General features: G+C 43.9%; 1 protein-coding gene across 1 annotated transcript in view; it reads left to right on the forward strand.

The window, feature by feature from the left end:
- The first annotated feature begins 3,866 nt into the window (after positions 1-3,866).
- The window catches only part of LOC145410127 (lachesin-like), a 128,305-nt gene continuing 109,839 nt past the window's right edge, over positions 3,867-22,332 (forward strand). The window contains exons 1-2 of the mRNA XM_080280325.1: positions 3,867-3,885; positions 4,800-4,909. Of these exons, the coding sequence (XP_080136451.1) occupies positions 3,867-3,885; positions 4,800-4,909 (129 nt within the window). The remainder of the gene's footprint in view (positions 3,886-4,799; positions 4,910-22,332) is intronic.

Raw genomic sequence — 22,332 nt, forward strand, 5'->3', positions numbered from 1 at the left:
CGAATTCTTAACTCTTTGCCGGTCAGGACTATCCTAGCATAATATAAGAGTTTGACGGTGGGCAGCATAGAGGACTCAGATGCAAAATCAGAAATTAAATAATCAATTAAATCATGGCCGTACATTGCACTACAATTTGAGGGGAACTGTGAAGTGGGAAGTAGACAGCATAAAAGGAAAAGAGAATGGGAATGACTTTATTGAGGTAGAAAAAGATATGAGGATGAGAAAGAAACAGATTGATGAGGGAAACAAACTAGATAGGAAAAGAAATGTGAGGGATAGAACATGTAGGAGGAAAGACAAATGAAGAGAAGGGGATGGAGGAAGGGAGAGAAAGAGACGAGGGAGGGAGGGCTGACAGAGACACCTCTTATCTGTATTGTACACTTGACCGGGGTGAAGAGAAGGAGAAAGGAGGCAAAGACGGAAAAGGAAGGGGGATATAAGGGAGGCAAAGGGAGAGTAAAGGAAAGATGGAACTGTATTTGAGAGAGAGAGAGAGAGAGAGAGAGAGAGAGAGAGAGAGAGAGAGGGTAAAGAAAGTGAGAAGGGAAAGAACAGAAAGTAATGAAGAAGGAAATTAAAAAAAAAGTTGGGTATCTTGGAAAGGGAGAAGGCGGAAGATCATGCGGTCAAGACAGAGAGGGAATATGAGAGGAACGACAAGAAAGAGAAAGAGGAAGAATGTAGAGGAGAAAGAAGGGGGAAAAACTAGGAAGAAAGAAACAGATGTAGTGAGAGCGAGACAGGGAATGGAGGAAGGAATGGAGGATAGAAAGGAGAAGTGGCGAAAGATATGAGAAAGTACAGAAACAAAAGATCTGTCATGGGCAGGAAAAAAGTAGACCCGGGGAAGAAGGAAAAAAAAGGAAAAGATAAATTGAAAACCGGATGATGAAATGAGAGAGAGAGAGAGAGAGAGAGAGAGAGAAACTGCAATTGCATTGGAGGAGATAAACTGATAGAAGCGAGATGAAAGTGGACAGAGTATAAAAATGAGGGAAGGGAGATTGAGAAAAGAGTGCATTTAATGATGAGAGAGAGAGAGAGAGAGAGAGAGAGAGGGGGGTAGGATTGAATGTACTTGAGAATCTAGATTAACTAAAATGAAATTGTAGCAAACAGTTATACAGCATTTGAGAGGTAAAAATGTTAACAGCTCTATAAACAGAATCACGCTATTTTTCGTGTCTCATTAATATCACCTTCCTTACACAATCCATTCCTTCATTTGTAACGCTGCTGTGATCTTCCTTATATCATATGACTTACGCATGTTTCATCTTTTTAAATTAATTCCTTCTTTTTACTTTTTATTTTTACGCATTTTGGATTTCAGGCTTCCGCTTATTAGTTCACCCTGACCACGTCTCCTTCGTTCACCTTATGCTGCCGGTGTTTTTCGTCATTTTCCGGCATTTTCTCTACAGGTCGGTGACCTAGTAAGGCAATACAACAGATCTACACCTTTTGTATAACACTTCTTCGTGGTTAGCGTGACATTCTAATTTTAATATCCTGGTACAGCTCAGCATTCAAGACTGTGAGAAGGCAAGTGTAGGCTAAAGTAGAGTAGACAGAGAATAGAAAAAAGCAAAAGATAATAAGTGAATGTGAAGCTAAGAAAACCATTTCCTTGGTCCCTTTTAGTAATTGTCTAATAATATATGTCCACATCTAACCTTTCTCTACTAAGACACGGGTATTTCTTTTTAACACTAGCAAAAGTTTCCCATTGCAGTCTCATGTTTGCTCGGTACATCCAGTATCACTAATAGCTACGATTGATGTTGCATATAGCTAGAATAAGACCTACCCTCATCATTATCATTATCATCTCTCCCCTGTACCTTGACCTTATTTATGCTTCTCATTTTGCCACATTTCTAACCTCACTAACTTCCCATTAGACTTCTATCTAACTACGACCACCTACTTGATGCATCAGCTCTGAACTGTCTCAAGCTACACCCCGCGTCCACCAAATGATCTAAGGATCGAATTTTTGTCTTTGTTCTGTGACTTTAACCTTTGATAGAATACATGTACCCTCAGAATTGCATTTCTTAATTTCTCTCTGGCCCAACCCGATACCAGTAAAATGAGCGCGTAATGAGCGAGCGAACGTTTGTACGCCTTTCATCAAATATTTTCATCTTGGTGTAAACTTTCAACATTTCTGGTGAGGTAGTTGAACAATAACAGAGGAATATTTCAGCTAAAATATTTTTACTACCTCACGTTTTCTTTCTCTCTTGCCGTATGTTTTCTCTCTGGATCAGCATATAGCGAGGCGCCGTAGCATTTATCATACGCACGATGTTCATTTCTCTGATCCAGGCTTACAGTGTCAATGGACTGCGTCGGTAAAGGCTTGGCTAGTGATCGAATGATAAAACACAGAAATGGGGCGATTACCCTTGCTGATTCCATCCCCCAAACATAGAAAAAACGTTCATGTAAAATTATGAGCTCAATATCTGATACTGAATTGTTAGAATTCATGCAAGAAAACAGTGTTACAACAGGATTTTTTTATTAATTCAATTTCATAGTGGAGCATGTCAACTGAAGCCCTCGGTACATTCCCTACGAATGCTGGGATTCCAAGGGGTTTCTTTGGTTTCATGAGAAATATATAGCTAAAAACAAAATTTATAGAATTTATCTACCACCTGCTGAAAGAATTTCTTCTCTATCTCACATAGTAAAAAATTTTTAATCTCTGAAAACCATCGCGGCTGGGCCGTGTCGTGTTGGGCTGCACATTTCTCAGCTGAACATAAACATCGCTGCGCTCGCTCACTTGTGATCAGCTTCTGTTCAAATCTGGCCAATACAGTTTGAGGTGACTTTGTCCAACGACCTTGGCCTATGATCTTTTTTTGACCTGGACCTTAGATAGTTTTCAAAATCGATACTCTTATGTCCTGTTATAACCCACACCCTTCAACAAAGTTAGTTTACATTCGATAAAAACTACGTAGGTTGACCTTGCCATGTGACCCTGGCGTTTGACCTGTTCTTTATCAAAAACAGTAGGTCAACCGCCGTGATGATCCCCGATTCATTCGCCAAATTTACTCCACACAAGATCAATATTATTTGAGTTATTTTGTTCATACACAGACAAAGAGGGCAAACAATGGCCATGTTGTATGTGCATGACCTTTAACTAATTGTTTACAAAACTGAATCTCCCATTCCCTCCTGACCCAACAAGTCTGGTCTAAATCGAATAAAACTGAGTTGTCTTATTGATGCCCACACAGATGCAACAAACTCTGGCTATGCCCTATGACCTCGATCTATGACTTATTGTTCTCAAAAGCAATGGATTTCCTCCTTGTCTGACCGTTAACTCATTCACCAAGTTTAGTTGAAACTGGATCAAAACTGAATCAATTTGTTAAAACACACACACACACACACACACACACACACACACACACACACACACACACACACACACACACACACACACACACACACACACACAAGTAGAACTTTGACCTTACATTTTGACATAAACTTAGGACCGAATGTTCTCAGACTTAATAAACTAAAATCACTTCATTCTTTCCGTGCCCTCGACTTTCCCCTAAAGTTTGGTTAAAATTGGATTAAGACGATTAAAGTTGATTTTGCTTGCTTAATGTTTGACCTAGCCGTTTGACCTTGACCTTTGACGCATTGTTTTAATAACAATATTATTCCTCACCAAAAAGCCCTTAACCCTCCTACCAAGTATGATTAAGATCGGATATACTGTATACTCATTGAGTTATTTACTCACACACACACACACACACACACACACACACACACACACACACACACACACTCAAGGATGAAAGCATAACATGTGCTCTCGCTTCGCTGGTGTGGGTGTATTTAGAAAGTTATTTGAATTTGAGCAAATGAAAGCCATAACCTGCATCTGGGATGTAATTTATGTAGCCTCAGCATCAAAACGAAATATCCTTATACAACAATTGCATATATATATATATATATATATATATATATATATATATATATATATATATATATATATATATATATATATATATATATATATATATATATATATATATATATATATATATATATATATATATATATATATATATATATATATATATATATATATATATTTATTTATATATATATATATATATATATATATATATATATATATATATATATATATATATATATGGAGTCTTTGTGGAACAGTGGTAGAGTGTGCGTTTCGCACGCTGGTGAGTGCGGGTTCCCCTCCCGCCAGAATTGTAAAATCTTTGGGAAGCATTCACCAAGCCACTTGCTACTCTGGCGGACACAAGGGGTGCTGTGGTTGAACCAGTGTCGCATACTAGTATGCTTGCACCCAATCAGCTTAAGGCGGGCTGATTACACTTGGTTCACAGACTACACACATACCCAAAGCCACTACAACACTATACTTACATTTACAAGCACTTCTCACCCTACATACAGTCTCTACCAGACAGCCTAAGCCACTTGGTAGAGATACATTGGCTGTATCGTCCCGACTTCGGTCGGGATAGGCCGGTCCTGCAGTGGATACTCAAACGGCTGCTGCTGCTGATATATATATATATATATATATATATATATATATACCATTATATAAATAGCTGTATAGGTAGATAGATACAGAGATAGATATAGATAGATAGATAGATATGCGTGAATACTGTTAAGTAAAGGGGATAGGTTGACTGATTGATTGACAGACTGCCACTAATCACAGTACCTTACTTCCTCAGGCTGGACGGCAGGACAGCCAGACTTCGCTGCGCCGCTGAATAACGTGTCGGTGCCAGTGGGGCGGGACGCCACCTTCGCATGTATTGTCAACGACCTTGGGGGGTACCGGGTGAGTCTTCCCCCCACCTACCTCCCCTCACACCCTGCCCTATCACCCTTTCCGCAGCTCCATCACTCTGCCGCTGCCTTACACCCATTCATCCCTGCCATTCCTAACCTTATCCCGCCATGCCTCTCCCTTCCCTGCCCTAACCCTGCTTAGGTTTGCCCTGTACAACTTTACCATGCCTGTCATGCCCTGCCTCACCTTACCTTACCTTACTTTTACCTTCCCTTCCCTTCCCTTCCCTTACCTTGCCTTACTTTACCTTACTTTACTTTGCTGTCCCCTATCCTGTCCAGCCCTGCCTCATTTATCCTTGACTTACCATGGTCAGCCCTTCTCACGGTGCCCCACAAGTACTTCACATTGCCCAGCCCTGCCTTACCTGGTCTTACTTTTTATTACCTTGTATTTCCTCACCTTACTTTCTCCAGCTTTCCCCTGCTTCACTTTTCCTTGATTTACTGTACTCTGTCATCCTTGCCTTTTCCAGCCTTCCCCCCGCCCTGTCTTGCCTTGCCCTAACCTTGCCCTTATCTTGTCCCGTCAGACATCTCTGCCTCACCTTACCCTTCTGCCTTACACTCTTCTGCCTTCCGTAACCTTGTACAGTACTGCTGTGTTTTACATTGCCTCGTCCTTCCCTGCCTCACCTTGTCTGCTTTAGTTTTTGCTGCCCTACTTCACCTTGCCATATCTCACCTCATCTCACCCTTCTCTGCTTCACCTTGCATTTAATCAATTTTTCCTGCCTCACCTTGTCCTGCTTTACCATGCCCTTCCCTTCTTCACCTTCCCCTGCCTTCATCTTGCCCTTCTCTCCTGCCTTATTTTGACCTGCTTCACTTCACATTGCACTTCCCATCATCACCTTACCCTGCATTACCTTGCCTTGTCCAGCCCTACTTTACCTTGCCTTGACTAACCCTGCCTCACCTCATTTTACTCCGCCTTGCCTTGCTTCGCCTTCCTTTATCCGAACTTGCTTCACTTTGCCCTCCCCTGCCCTGCCTTACCTTGCCCTTCCCTGCTCTGTCTCTTCTTGTTGTGCCCTTCCCTCCCTCACGTTGCTTTGACTCACCATGCTTCGCCTCACCATGTCCTCCCCTGCCCTTCCTCTCTACCCTGTCTCACCATGCCCTGCTCACTTGCCCTGTTCTGTTTCACCTTTCCCTTCCTCCCTTACCATCTTACTCTTTTCCTCTCACCTTGCCTTGCCTACCTTACTCCTTCTGTCCCTCTACTTTGTTCTCTTTTTTGCCCTACCTTATTTCAACTTGTCCAGCCTTACCCTCTCCTCTGTCCTTTTGCCTCATTTCACCTTTTCCTTTTTCAACATGGCTTGGTTCACACTGGCTTAACTCAGCTCATTGTACCTCATCCAAACTCCTCCTCACCGCACCCTGTCCTGCCTCGCCTAATATGCCTCATTTTGCTCTGCTGCTCCTATTTTTGCCGTGCCTCACGCCATCTTACCCCCAACCTGCCTCACCTTGCTCTTCCCAGCCCTTTTCTGACCTACACTCATCCTTCCTCATACTGTCTTGCCTCACCCTGGAAAATGTTACCTCACCTTGTATTATCCTGTTGTGCCTCACCCTGTCATTCCTTAGCCTGCCTTATATCAGCTTGCCCTGCTTCACCTTGTCTTTATCTTAGAAAGCCTTACCTCACTTCACCTAAATCTTCCATGCCTGACATCACGCCATACCACACCGTGGCCTTTCCCTCGCCAGTATCGTAGCCAGGTCTCCACATATGGAGAGGCCAAGGTAGGGCCAAGCCCTGATCATGGGATGAGGGGAGTAGAGGTTATTATTGCGCAGTGTGCACCCATTAAATATTTAAATTCGAAATTTTAAACAGGAGACTACTGAAAGGCCAAGGGTTTGCCTGGGGACCTAGGCCTTGTCAGCTCCCCCCCCCACCTCATTTGCAACTCCACTGTCCCTCATCCTGTTTCATATCACCTCATCTTACTTCGCCCTACCTCAGTTCACTCTTCCTCCCCACCATACCTATCCCTAATCATCCCCATCTTGAAATCTGCACCGCTTTTGCTTTTCCACCTCAGTTTGCTTCTCCTCAGACTGCGTCACCTTAGTCTGCCTCTCCTTGGCCTGTCTCAATCAACTTTCTTCACCTCATCCTGCCTCTCAGCCTTCCTCACGTCAGCCTTCTTCACCTTAGCTTGCAACACCTCAACCTGCCCTTCCTTGTTCCTGGAACAGCTGTCTTCACTTAGCCTAACCCTGCCGTATCTCATTTCACATATTCTCCCCCACCAAACCCTGCCCAGACCCTACTCTCTCTTCACCTTGCCTTGCCCCGGCGTGCTTCACCTCATCCTGCCTTACCTAATCTTGCTTCACCTCATCCTTATCACCCTACCTCACCTCACCCTGCTTCACACGACCATTCCTCATCTTACCCTTCTTACTCCAGCATATCATGCTTAACCCCGCCCAGGCTTCACACTGCTTCAGTCCATCTTGCCTTGTCTCACTTTGCAACACTTTACATCACATCTTGCATACTTCCCCCAGCTCAGCCTTCATTCTGCACTCATCTCACCCTTCTTCACCTCACTCTGCCCTACCTTAATACTAACTTGCCACAGCAGCTGTGTCCTCCCTCTGAAACGCTATGTCTCACCATGCCTCACCTCGCTCTGGAACGCCTTTGCCTCACACTGCCTGGGAGTAACTTACCTCGTCTTAACACATGCATCCTCACACTGCTTCATCCTAGAACACCTACCTCACCCTACCAAAACTTCGGCCTAACCCTGCCACAACCCTGTCCTAATCCCACAACAACCCTGACCTAATCCTACCACAACCTCGGTCTCACCCTGCCTAAACACCCGCCTCACCTTACCACAAACCTCACCTAACCCTGCCAAAACACCCGCCTCACCTTTCCACCACCTCTGCCTCGCCTTGCCACCGCTTTTGCCTCACCTTGCCACCTCTTCTGCAGCCTTTGCCTCACCTTGCCACCACCTCGGCCTCACCCTGACATCATCAGTTTGGCCGTACCCTGCCACAACCCCGGCCTCACCATACCACAACCACGGTCTCACCCTACCACAACTTCGGCCTCACTCTGACACCGCCCTTGCCTCACCCTGCCACAGTCTTGTCCTTATCCTGTCATAACCCCAGCCTCACCCTACCAAAATCTCGGTCTCACCTTGCTCCAGCCCTACCGCCCTTGCCTCACCCTGCCACAATCTTGTCCTTATCCTGTCATAACCTCAGCCTCACCCTACCAAAATCTCGGTCTCACCTTGTTCCAGCCCTGGCCTCAAACTCTCACCACCTCTGCATCACCCTGCCTCACCATGACCTAACAGACACCACTCCAGCCTTGCCCAGACGTAACAGACACCATCCTTGTACCCTGACCCTGCCAGACACAACTTAGGTCTCACCCTGACTTTCCGGGCTGCACCTTTTCTACACTCTGGCCTTCTTGAGGCTCTTCTGCCTCACCTCTCCACATTTAGTCTACCCCGACCTACATCATTAGTCTTTACCTACTTCCTTGCCCCGCCTACCCATACTTTTCCATACAACTTCTTTCCTCACATAATTCCATCATCCTTGTACTACCTACCTCTTGCTACCTATCTCACATCTATATCCCTCACCCTCATCCTCAAGCCCATCAACACCCAAACCCCCATCCCCAGTTAGACCCACATCTCTACCGACACCCATACTCCCACCCCCTTGCATTCACACTCCCACGTAAATCACACCATAGCATCCGCCACATCCCATACCCTACTACCCAAACTGCTGCATCTCATCCCCACCCTGTATTACTACCCTATCCTTCAGTTCCATACCTCACACCTGCCCTCACATCCCAACACCACACCAACCACACGCTTACCTCACAACCCCCCCTACCCATCCACACCCCATCCCACCCGCACCCCAAATCCCTTTTTAATACTCTATTTTGCCTTGCTCTATGTTGTGTCTCTCAAGGGCCCCCACCCTCTCTCACCCCACCTCCTATCACCTCTCACTTCTTCAGTAGGTAGTGTATGTAATATGCACAGTACCACCCCAACTCTCTCTCTCTCTCTCTCTCTCTCTCTCTCTCTCTCTCTCTCTCTCATTAATACCATTCCACCTCAGCACTTCTAAACTCTTCTAAGCCCACCCTTAAATTCATCTTTGCCTAAATGCACAAAGTGTCCATTAAAATTCTGTGTGTTAATGTTCATTCACTCTAAATCAAAATGTGTGTTTGCCTGAATTCTGTTTTTTCCTGCACCTAATCTCATCTGCCTCTAAATGCTTAAAATCTAAATTCTAAAATCTGCAGGGTTTTCTCTCTATTATTCCACTTATTAATGTCTTCCGTAAAACTGACTTTTCAAGAAAATAAAAATAAAATCTCACTAAAAATTTCCATGGACTTGAAAATTATTTTTCCATCTATATTTTCAAAAAGCTTCTCTCTCTCTCTCTCTCTCTCTCTCTCTCTCTCTCTCTCCTGTTCGCACTCTCACTCCCCGCCACCTTTGCAGCCAGAAAGGTATACGAGAGCAAGCCCAGGCTGCCAGATCCATCCCTACCTCTGTCTCTCACTCTCTCACTTTCCCTTTCTTACTTTTTTCTCTCTCCCTCTCCCTTGCATCCGATCCTTGAGAGCACCGCACTTTTAGAATATGTCTTAGTTCACCTTTAGTTTTCTCTTCCTCAGTGTTTACATGATCTTATTTTAGTTGACATAGCAGCCACTAGCCCGCCTACCTCTTCGCTGATTGGTCCAAATTGCCCCGCCCACCTGGTCTCTGATTGGTGGACGAGGTGGAAGAGAGGGAGGGATGGTGGAGGGAGGGATTGGAGGAGAATAAAGGTGGAAGGGAAGGGTAGGGGAAGGGGGAGGGCAAAAACTAGAAGGGGGAGAGAAAGGGCAGGAGAGGATGGTGGGGGAAAGGGATGGAGGGGCGTCCTTCCCTTTATATTTACGGGGGTGGTGGCCGAAAGTTGGAGATTTAGGGCGTTTTATGCTTTTCGGCTCAAGGGGGTAGGTAAAAGTTTTCCTCCCTACCTCTTCCCGGTTCTGGGAAGGTTTGGTAGCTGACCAACTTTCCTCTCTCTCTCTCTCTCTCTCTCTCTCTCTCTCTCTTCCCGACCCCCCTTCCCCAGTCGGGGTGAGCCCCATATACATGATCTCTCGACCTACTTTGCGAAATCGGATTAGGTCCCATCGATTTCGGTTTCTAAATCAGCCTGGCTATGCCTCAAAATCGGCCCGTCGAGAATCCATCCGCTCATGCCAGGTTCGGTTCGACAGGTGTTAGGTCCCACGTCTGTTTGGTATGGCACTTGTTTTGGGTTTGATGTCTGGTAGTTCTTGTTGTCGTTCTGTTGTTGTTGTTGCTGCTGCTGTTGTTGTTGTTGCTGTTGCTGTTTTTGTTGTTGCTGTTGTTGTTGCTGTTGTTATTGTTGTTCTTGTTGCTGCTGTTGTCATTTATTCCTTACACTTTGGTCGTCTTGGGTCGCGTCTTGTGTGCTGAGTTCTAGATTACGTCAGACGAATTTACTAAGCTGAAAGTTAATCATATGAACCCGGGACCGTTAATAAACGAAGCATTAACCTTCACATAGTCGAGACACTCTGATATTCTGCTCCAGCTGACAGTGAGTATAAAAATCTGAGTGTTGATACTTGTACACTACCATTAATCGTGACATGATCCCGCCTTCTCTTATATTTATTGCTGATAATTCGAGATGACTCTGAGAGTAACTTATGGGGCTGAGCCATGGTACCATATGCCCTTTGACGGCTGCCACAACTCAGTCCCTATATCAGCTAGCGCCAGGCGATTTTATTCAGCCGAGAATGAGTCCAAGTGTCTGAATGTTAATCTTAATTCCACTTAGACGAAAAGACGCCACTCCTAAACTGAATAAAAACGACTGACTGTAGCAAGCCTAGGAAAAAGAAAGTAAAGCCATATTACTGAAGAATTTAATTATCCAAAGTGTTTCTACATGTTTCACCGACAGTTTTCATAAGCAAATATTCATTAAAATATTTTTCTGAATGGAAAGCTCAGACGCCAGGAGGTCTAGGGATCAGAACACCCCAGCTGAAGTAACTGCTTCGGCATGTGCGTGGGTTGGAACCCCATGAAATGACTGGAGGTTTTTCGATCATGTAATGCCACCAAGGTGTTATCTGTTGTTAACCCTTTATTGCTATGACATAGTTTTCATTTTTACTTCTGCTCCCACCACAATTCTGTTCAAATTAGGGAGCGCCTCAAACTCTGAATAGGATAATGAATCCTTCATCTACATCCTTCTATTCGCAAGTCTCTCCAAAGCTGAATAAAATATTCTGAAGATAGCAAGAATATATTGAAAAGCGTCCTGGGTATGAAGAGAATTAATGGACTGAGGTGGCCTAGCCTAACCCTCCATCACCTGGAAGGGTCTGAATTTGCCAAAATTTCTTTGAGTTTCGCAGGCTTTTGACAGGGTGGTACTAGTTCATATTCAGGGTGGTCCATGTAATTCACCTCCCGTGACACTAAGTTGGGATCATATGAATAAAGAATCCTAACCAATTTGCAGGATAACAAGTCTTCATAACGGTAACTATTAATTTCATTATTTTTATACTGTCATTCTTATTTCATTTTGATCAGGCTTTTTATTGTCCCATCACGAGGGACCTTTGTTATGCTGAATATAATTGTCAGGCGATAACAAACATAAAATACCAAGCCTTCATCCCTCGTAATGAATGAGCTAATGGTGAGTGTTTCTAGCCACGCAGTAATGAGTCCGCTGACATGAATAAAATAACTATAAGAAGAAACATGGAAGCTATTACCTTGATTCTCTCCCTCTCTTTCTTTCTCTGCCTGATGTATTTACGCATGTGTGCACCCATGTTTATCCTATGTATCTTTCTATCTATCATTTCTGTCTATCTGTCTTTCCATCTAACTGTCCCTCTGTCTTTCTATCTGTCCATATTCATCTGTTATCTACCTATCTATCTATGTATCTATTTATGTATATCTACCTGTGTGGTATCTGTGCCTATCAGCATATCTTTTTGTCTCTCTGGTCAGGTTATATTCATCGAATCTCATTTCACTGCTCTTTATCCCTCGCTTCCTTCCTTCCTTCCTTCTTATGTCTCTTCTTCCTTTCCTTACTGTACCTTTTTCTTCCTACCTCCTTTCCTTCCTTTCTTCCTTACGGCCTTCATTCCTCCCTTTCATTCTTCCTTCCATCCTTCCATCTTTCTTTCAATCCTTTTTTCTGCATCTTCCTCCCCTCTCTCCCTATTTGTTTCTTCCTTCTTCCATTCCCTCTTTCATTCCATCCATTCTTCCTTCCTTTCGTCCTCCTTCCTTCCTTCCTTCCTTCCTGCTTCCCTTACTTCCTACCACTTATCCCAAACTCTTTTCTTCCTTTCATCCTTCCTTGTTTCCTTCTTTCCTTCCTTCTTTCCTTCATTCTTTCCTTCCTTCCCGCTTTCCATTCTTTTTTCCTTCCTTCCCTCCTTCCTCCTGCCTTTTCTCCTTCCTTCCTTCTTTCCTTCAAGCCTGCCTTACCTCCTTACCCTGTCTCCTTCCTTCCTTCTTTCCTTCAAGCCTGCCTTACCGCTTTACCATGCCTCCTTCCTTCCTTCCTTCCTCCCATCCTTCCTTCCAGTTTCCCTCCATTCCTACTTTTCCTCCTTCCTTTCCATCCCTCTCTCACCTCTCCTTCCTTCCCTCCTTCATTTCCTTTTTCATTACTTCTTATTCCTCCAGTCTTTCCTCTCCGTTCTCCTTCCTTCCTTCCATCCTTCCATTTCTCCCTGCTTCTTGGCGTATACTGTATTTCCATTCCTCAGTAATGATTCGAGCATGATCGAAAAATTTTATCCCTCATTAAGTTTCAGTCTTTCTGTCTGTCTACCTCAGTTTCCGTCTATTTGTCTGTCTGTCTGACTGTCTGTCTGTCTGTCTGTCTGTCTCTCTCTCTCTCTCTCTCTGCCTCTGTCTGTCTGTCTGTCTGTCTGTCTGTGTCTCTCTCTCTCTCTCTCTCTCTCTCTCTCTCTCTCTCTCTCTCTCTCAATACTCCTGAGTTGATTCAAGCACTCTAAGTTATGATACTGTTCGCTTATCGATTCCAGTTTGCCTCACTTAATCAGCTCCCCTTGTAAAGCTCTCAGCATGTATTACTATTATTATGACTTACTGTAATATCGGCAAACTGTCATCAGTCTCCCACACTCACCATCCTAACTTCATTCAACTCAAAATCGTTCATAAAAACAGTAGCTTAGAGTAATCCGAAGTTCTTATTATAATTATAGTAAGGATAACTGCACAGGAGATGGACGCTTTCCCGCAGTGACGCCGATGCACACGGACAGACGACATGCCCGGATGCACAAACATCCCAAACTCCTGCCAACCCCAGAAGGGAGGATGGTGGGCTGCAGCTTTATTTTCCTACGGTTCACACGGTTCATATCGAAATGATCCCGCTGCTTGCAACTGCTGCTACAATTGCTGTTGTTACCACTGCAACATGATAACGAACATTATACGCAAAGTAAATTTACGTTGTACCTGGCCGTAGCCCTAAAGAAAACTGGGGGGAGTATAAAAAATAATTGGCGAGGTAAATAATGGCAAAAGCAGGAGTGCCAGAATTTCCAGCCAATGGGAGAGGTGGACGTGAAGGCGGGGGGGCGGGGCTTAGGAGCCAGGAAGCCACGCCCCCCTCCTCACCTACCTACCCCCCCCCACCTACCACCTCCACTTCCCCACAGACCTCACCCAGTTTCCACCCACCCACCCTCCCTTCCCAGGCCTCTTTTCTCCCTCACCCTCCCACCCTCTCCTCAGCCACCCTACTCTATCCTCCTGTCCTGTCCTCGTTGCCCTTCCTTTCCTTTCCTTCGCACATATGAGTATTTCCCCATACCCCACTATACTCACTAACCCAACTGTCTAACCATCCCTCCACATCCTTCCCCTCCTACTGAACCCAGCTGTTTATCCTCCCCTTCCCCCTCCCTCTCTGCCCTACCACTACCTCTCCACACACATCCCCACTCACACCCATCCAATCCACCACTCTGACCTTCTCATCTCCACTCTCCCAATCAGCCCTGCTCTAGATCCTCGTCTTCTCCACTCACCCACTCCAGACTTCTGTCCTCATCTTGTACCTCTCCCATATCCTACTTTTCCCCCATCACCATCGCCTCTCTACACACATCCTCTTCACATAACCTTCCCTACATAACCTTCTATCCTCCCCGCTCCCTCCTTCCCGCTTCTCAACCCTGCCTTGTCCTCTGTCCTCCATTCCCCTCTCTTTCCTCTTCTCCTTTCACTCTTCCCCCTCCCTCTCTAGCTACTACCACGGCTTGACACACCCTTACCCCCACCTCATTTCTCTCAGTCCTCCTCTTCCCTCCCTTCCCTGTCCTTTTCTTACCTCCTTCTCTATTTTCCTCTTTCCTCCTCCCTCTTGACTCAATATCATCTCTCCATACTCCTACTCTTCTTCGTCAAACTACATTATCCTTATACTTCACCCTCCTTATCCTTCCCCCTCACACCCTTTTACCCAGCCCTCTGTCCTATTGCCTCTCCCTCTCCCTCCCCTTACCTTGTCTAGCCGGTTGTCCTCCCTCCCCTCTCCCCTTCAACCTACCATCACCTCTCTATAACTCTCACCCACCCAGCAAACCCTCTATCCTCCCACTCCTCCTCCTCTTCCTCCCCTCGCCCCATACCCCTAACCCTCCTCCTATTCTAGCCTCTCTTCTCCCTCTCATGACCCCACCCCTCTCTCCTCCTTCCCCCAATCCCTACCCCCCCTCTCTGGCCTCTCTCCCCTCCACATTTCAACCGGATTTAATCGACCTGGACAATTAGTTCATCCGTTTTCGAGAGACACAAACTATGGCTGATTAAAAGGTCGGAAGGGGAGCGATCAATACGCTTTATTATTATTTTATATGGCATTTATTTTTTAACCACTTGAATCCGGAACGTATTTTACATCTTGTACTTGTTGCCTTCAGCCGACTGTATGCAGGTTAGGGCGTAGGAGTTAGTGCGAGCTGTTCTTTCCTCGACACCAGGAATGTTCTCTCCAGAACTAAACAAAGTCGTCTAGAAATAGTAATAAGCTAGATACAGTAATAAGCCATAGAAGTGAAGGGGCTAAGGAGGATGGAAGGGATGCAGTCACAACACATTCGACCCCCAGTCATGAAGTTAATGTTTCGATTTCCGGGCTGGCCCTGTCATTTTGTTCAAGGTCTTTTTAGCCTAGTCTTCTCGTATCTACAACTGTAATGGGGATATGAACTTTTGAAGCGACGGTTGCATCTAATGTACTATAGCACCAGCCGTGTGTGTGTGTGAGTGTGTGTGTGTGTGTGTGTGTGTGTTTTAGGCAGCCGAAACTACACATTCAAATCGCACTAAAATTGGCACAGAAATCGCAAACAATTCGCTGATGTGAAAAAACTTGGTCCCATCACGATTGAAAAACTTTTACCATATTTAATAAGCGATCACATTTTGACCAAAAAAAAATCGCCGCTCCTGGCGCCTGGCATAGGATCTCCGTAGAATTTTTTGCCCACAGGTACAACTAAATATTTCGGACTTGCTTTCGGACAACTTGGGTTCCATTCCCGAGGCTGCAAATAACACGATCAGTTGGTTAGCTGCAAAAAATTCAAGTGACAACGTTACGCTAGAACAGCACATAAACTCTAGAGCCCTCCGCAGGAGCAAGTGCGAGGGGCCCGAAGGGCCTACGACCACTTGTGTAGTGCTATGAGGGAATGGTTACTGGGTGCTTTCCCCGTCTGTTCCTATGCGATATGGTTTAAAAAACAACGTTCAATGAAGTAGAAAGGTAATGTTATCCCTACCATGAACAGGATAATGATATCAGAATTAATATTACAGTGCCCCCTGTGATTCGCTCTCAATTGAGGTGAATCATTTGGCGTCATCTGGAACAAAATATCAGATACGGGGCGATCAGTTAATATACTAAAAATTCAAATTCACATTGAAAAATTAATAAATGGGCTACGCCACTTTCAGTATCACGGTTTCTCTCACTTATTTTTTTTTATCCTCCAAAAATTAATTATCAAAAAGATAAATAGTTTATATATTCTAAACGATACCACCTAGAATGATACATAATCATCTACTTTTTTCCAGTGCCCATAAAATCATTGTCTCTTGTAAATAGTTTGTACAAATTGAATAATGCCACATGTACTTTTGCTTCTGTTATTTGTCACTGTTTTACCTATGCCAAAAATATCTACCTCATGAAGTATATATATATATATATATATATATATATATATATATATATATATATATCCCATTGGAGCCCAGCGTCCAGAATATTGGACAGAACTGAGATTTTTCAAACCCTTATAAAGTAGGGAACCCCCGGGTTGGAACCTATGAGCTTCGAGACTATGAGCCAATAGGCGGAGGGCGGTATGCTGGGTACCCACCCAGCGCCCTGCCTCGCCCAGCATCCCTGGGATATATATATATATATATATATATATATATATATATATATATATATATATATATATGTGTGTGTGTGTGTGTGTGTGTGTGTGTGTGGGTGTGTGTGTGTGTGTGTGTGTGTGTGTGTGTAATAGTTGAACGATATCAGAAAAAAATATCATTGTGCCAGAATTTTTTTTTCTTTACCAAAAAGTTCTATCCCGTATGGAATAATAATATAAACACTTTTAACGATGCCACCTAGAGTACTGTTTTCTTTGCTGCTTATGTTGGACTCTAAAAAGTGGACGCCGCGGGGAATAAGATACGAATACTAATCAATTCCTCTGAGATTATTATTATATTACCTAAGTTTTCGCTGTTGTTGTTAATTAACCCCAGTCTGTGTGGCCTAGCTGAATCACTGACTATAGGCATGCAACTTCATATGTGAACTGTCTTACAAGTATAGTACAGTACATACGCCAGGTAGGGATACGGTGCTCCTCCCTGTGGTAGACAGCACCCCACCAAGGTCGGACCAAAGTTCTTCCCAAGGCAAGATAGAGGGAAATATGGACACAGCAGCTGCTTTACCCAGGATGCACAGCACTATCACATATAGCCTAAGCTTTTGTTCAGCACCTGACACTTTTTATAAATCAAACCAATCCATAACCTCTGGAAGAAAGCCTGTGAGACGCACGGTTTACGAGAAGGTGGCTTTCTATGTGATGTGCCTGTGAACATAGAGACTTGATTTAGCGAAGAAGCTTAGGCACCTCAGTGCAATAATTGACAAGAGAGGTAAACAGGCAAGAGATGTGGAGGGTAGAGTGGCACAAACAGAAGAGGTGGCTAGTGTTATCAAGGCCTTGATATGCAACAGAGGTCTGAGTATGCAGCATGCAAAAAAGACCATATGAATTTGAGACTTGTATGGCAGTAGTGCAAGAAGTCAAGAATGACAGCAGTGGAAATGGGACTCTTTGGGAATGTATGCGATATGCGGAGACTGAACTAGATATAAAACACTGTGATTCTCTAAATATGTGTAGTAAGGAAGTTTGTTAATCACAGGATAAACGAGTATGTGCTAGATACCATGATCATCTGAATGACTGCAGAAAGGATAGCGAAATGCGTAAACGTAAGTATGAAGGTGGAAGGAGCTGTTATAGGCAAAGAAGGTGGACGGATATGATATAATCATGAGTGTTTGAGAATGCGAGTTTTGGATTGATGAGGATAAGGAATCGAGCTGATGGTGAAATATGTACGGGGAGCTCAAGGCAAAGGCTTGGTGCCCATTTTCTTAACTTGATACGGAATTATAGTGTTATATCTTAGAGATGTATGTGACAGCGACTTCATAAAAAGGATGAGCAGATGGTTAAGCTTATGAGATTAGCCATAAATGACCGTCAGGGATTAAGGTGCTAGCCTTCCCATTCACGTTTTAAGGTTTAAGCATACGGCTCTTAATTATTTGGAAGAAAGGAGTTTCATTTATTTCTGCTGAAATTTGCCCTCCAGTCTGACAATACTTGGCCAATAACTGAGCTGAAACAGGTTATAGATCTTCTTCAGTTTAGGAAAAGCGCGCTATAACACAGATGAGCGCTAAATACGAAATCTACACAACAAATGGTTGGTATAAGATTGTAAGAAATATGGGAGAAAGATCAGTGGATAATTAACCTTTTAGCTACGAATGATCTACAGTGTATTTTATTTTTGTTAATGTCGGACGATTCATTCGTATATTGCTCCAGAAAAAACAAGGGTATCAATAATTAAAAACATAGATAAATAAAATTATAAACAAAAAAGTATAAAAATCGCGTTTCATGTTTTGCCAGGGAATGAAGAGTTTTATTTTACTTGGAAATGTAAGGTCACTGCAGCCAAAGGGATATGAGTAAAATATAGCTGGATGAAAGATGTAATATGCAGATAAGCGTAATGAAACAGAAAATTTTGCTGGATGAGAAGTATGAAATGTTACTGGATAAAAGATGTATAATGAAAATGACTTTTTTTTTTAATGCAAGGAAGAAGGAAGCAAAGACCAGTAGCCTGCAATGGTTCCCTCAAGGAAAAAAAAAAAAGACAAGAAAAAAAAAAAAACAAGATAGCAGAGAGCCAAACTGAAGATCCGTTCATGTCGATATGCCTAGACACACTGCGTTTGAAAGACCGGAGATCATAGGTTGTGGGAAGGACCGACCGGGGAGACAGTTCAAGAGCTGACTTGTCGCGTACACGAAAGACTGGGGGTAACGGTTAACTCTTGCATTAGAGAGCTGGACAGAAAAGGGATGAGAGTTTGTTGCTAGACGTATGCTACGCTCCCTTCACCACCGTAGTGGTGGAGGGAGCAAGCAGACAGTGGATGGTACTGGCTGAGAAATGTAAAGAATGAATGAATGAAAAGTGTAAAATGTATAGGAGAGTGAAGAATCGGTAAGTGGAAGTGGATGAGAAATATTATATATTGATGAAAGAAAGATTCAAACTGTCGAGGAGAGGCAAATGCGACAGAACGTTGACGAAACTGAATAATGTAGCCTAATTATATCCGCCAAGGAGGTTATGTTTTTGCTGGCGTTGGTTTGTTTGTGTGTTTGTCTGTTAGAATGATAACTCAAAAGAGTTATGAACGGATTTTGCTGATTTTTTTTGGTGGAGTAGGGTACGGGTCATGGAACAGTCCTTTAGATTTTGATAGTGATCCGGATCATCATCCGGATACAGGAATTATTTGTTTGTTTGTCCACAAGATATTCCCGAAAGTTCTCAATGCATGTCAATGATATTTTGTGGAAGGGTGGGCCATGGGACAAGAAAGAATTGATTGAATTTTGGGGCAGTTCCGGATTCGGATCTTGCAATGGCACTGGCGGAGGTATACGCTCTCTGAATGCTTTCTAGTTGAAAGTTTTATTGGACACTGTTTTGAGGCATTGCAAGTACTTACTTTAGAAAACTAAGAACACAGTATATCATGACAGATTTCTAAAAATTCCATTTTTTATCAATGTGTAAAAGACAACAAATGGTCCCACATTATCCGCCGGAAGCTATACAACAGTAATTCAGATAACTTTTGTCGCCCGGTCTACTTCCTAGGCAGCATTTAATGCCGGTTCCACATAGAAAATGGTCAAGTGCTATAAGAAGGTTTTGCAGCACTGTAATAAAGAGAAGTTGCCACGCTGGGAGCGGGCAAGAGAGGGAGAGAACAGGAGCCAGTGCAAGTTCCATCTCAAAAGTGGCAACAATTAACTGTGTTCGCATCAGATCACGGGGTCAAAGGAGTAAAACGAACAATGAACATCTCGTAGCTGATGTTTCACTCAGACACTCTATTTGGTACACCCGTACATCTCATACAATGCACAATGACAGAGCACAGTGTAAAGCAGCCTGCTAACTCATTAAGAATACAGTCCTGTGTCCTTATGTAGTGTGAGTCATGGGTGAATACTGGAAACTGACTGAAGGAATTAATAGCATATTTTGGTACTGTCCAAAGTAGACTCCTGCCTGTCTGCCGGGCCTCTTGTCTGTCTACCGGTCAGGGAATCCTCTGTCTTTACTGGGTCTCCTGTCTGTTTACTGGGCTTCCAATCTAATGTGTTCGGCCTCCTGTCTGTCTACTCATTTTCTTGTGTAGTCTCTCGTGTATCCTGTTTGTTTATGCCATCTCGGAGGCCTTAGCTAACTGGACTATCTGTTGGTTATCTATATCAGGTTTATCTGTTAAATTCTGGTCTCGTCTGTTCAACCGTTCCTGTCGATTTTGCCGGGCTTGTTCATCATACCAAGTCTGTCTATCGCACCCGGCCTATATAAACCTGTCTGTTGTACCTGTCGGGTAAGATTTTGTAGGTTTCCTGTCATATGCTTCGTACCTGTCCATAGGCCACTGGATATGCTGTGTATTATAGTTCATCAGGCCCGATATCTGTCTAGGTCTGGTCCAGAAGTGTTGCTTCCTCCTACTGCACACACACACACACACACACACACACACACACACACACACACACACACACACACACACACACACACACACACACACACACATACTTTGGTACTTAGAGTATTGCCACACTACAGGACCTTGCTCTACGCTGCAGTACATTATAGTGCATGATAAAAATACATTACACTAAGCCGTACCAAGCCCCACGGGACACACTGTCACACTGCACTGTTTTGCACCAAGATACACTACATTACTCGAAATCTTCCCTACTCTTTTCTAAGCCACACAGAAACACACCTCACTACATTGCCCACAGTACCTCACTACACCATACTTCACACCAAACTAACTACATCACCCACATAGTACCGCACTGCACCACACTACACAGTACACCGCATCATATCATACCACACTACACCATTCTACACTATAGCACACCACACCATACTGTACCACACTACACCATGATACATTATACCACACCACACCATACTGTACCACATCACACCATACTACATCACACCGCGCTATACTATACAACACTTTATATTACACCACACCCCACCTTGCTATACCATAATACACCTCATTACTCTTTACACCACACTACATTACACGAAACTAGCCAACAGCACACTAGACCACAGCATAACACCACACCACGACACACCATACGAGAATATATCACACTACGTCACACTGCACTGGATTACACTACACTACACTGCTTTATACCACACCACATTACACTACACCACACTACACAACACTATACTACACTACACTGCACTGCACTACACTGCACTGCACTGCACTACACTGCACTGCATTATGCCATACCACCCTAAGTTACACCATACTACACCACTCCACACTACTACACCACTCAACCGCACTCCATACAACGCCACACTATGTTACTCTAAACCACAACCCACTGCACTGCACTGCAGAATCCTGTGCTGCACTACACAACGCTGCACAATACAACTCCACACCACACCATACCGCACCATGCTAAACAACACTGCACTGCACTACGTTACACTACACAAAAACTGCAACCTTACAGCATCACACTGCACCACACCATGGTATACCCCATTGCACAACACTAAACTACGCTACACTGCATCACATCAAGCTACATTACATTATATTACACTACACTACACTACACTACACCACTAAACTACACTATAACACCTAGCAGACGTTATGACCATACAATACAACGCGCCAGGTATCATCACTGGCTGCACCAGTACTACTCCTGTAGCTCACTTACACTCTGAAACTACAGTAGTCTTCCCTGTTTGATAATTATCTCGATGTGAGAGGCACACAACTCTGCCCCGCAATCTGTGCTAACACACAGCACCCCTGTGATTGTAAGGCCAAGTCATACAATCCTGCAAGGCACAAACTGTAAAACAGTCAACACACAAACATTACCAGACTCTGTTCAACAAGATTTCTACTGCAAACATTCCTATAATACCAATGAAGAAACACCTACAGTTCATGCCGACTTCAAGCACAAGGCAGTGCAACACTTTCTTACAACACTCTGCCACAAGCCCCTTCTCCTGGCGTCCACCCATCAGTGGTATATGTAAACAGAGATGGCTGAGTTCACCTAAGTAGGCTTAGATTAGGAAATCACATAGCCCTCCTAAGTTATCATCTCAGATTTCAGTTGGGTGGAATCACAGATGACACATGTCCCGCTTGTAGGCTAGGTCCACACAACACAGCACACATAATGAAACACTGCACAACACATGCTGCAGAGAACCAACCACATCATTAACGGTGAAGGAAATCTCTGGGACAGTCCCACAGAGGCGGTTATTTATCTGTGGCCGGCGGGGT

Source organism: Coenobita brevimanus, chromosome 84, assembly GCF_032717465.1.
Source record: "Coenobita brevimanus isolate Jiangsu-jjx chromosome 84, ASM3271746v2, whole genome shotgun sequence".
NCBI classification, from domain to species: domain Eukaryota; kingdom Metazoa; phylum Arthropoda; class Malacostraca; order Decapoda; family Coenobitidae; genus Coenobita; species Coenobita brevimanus.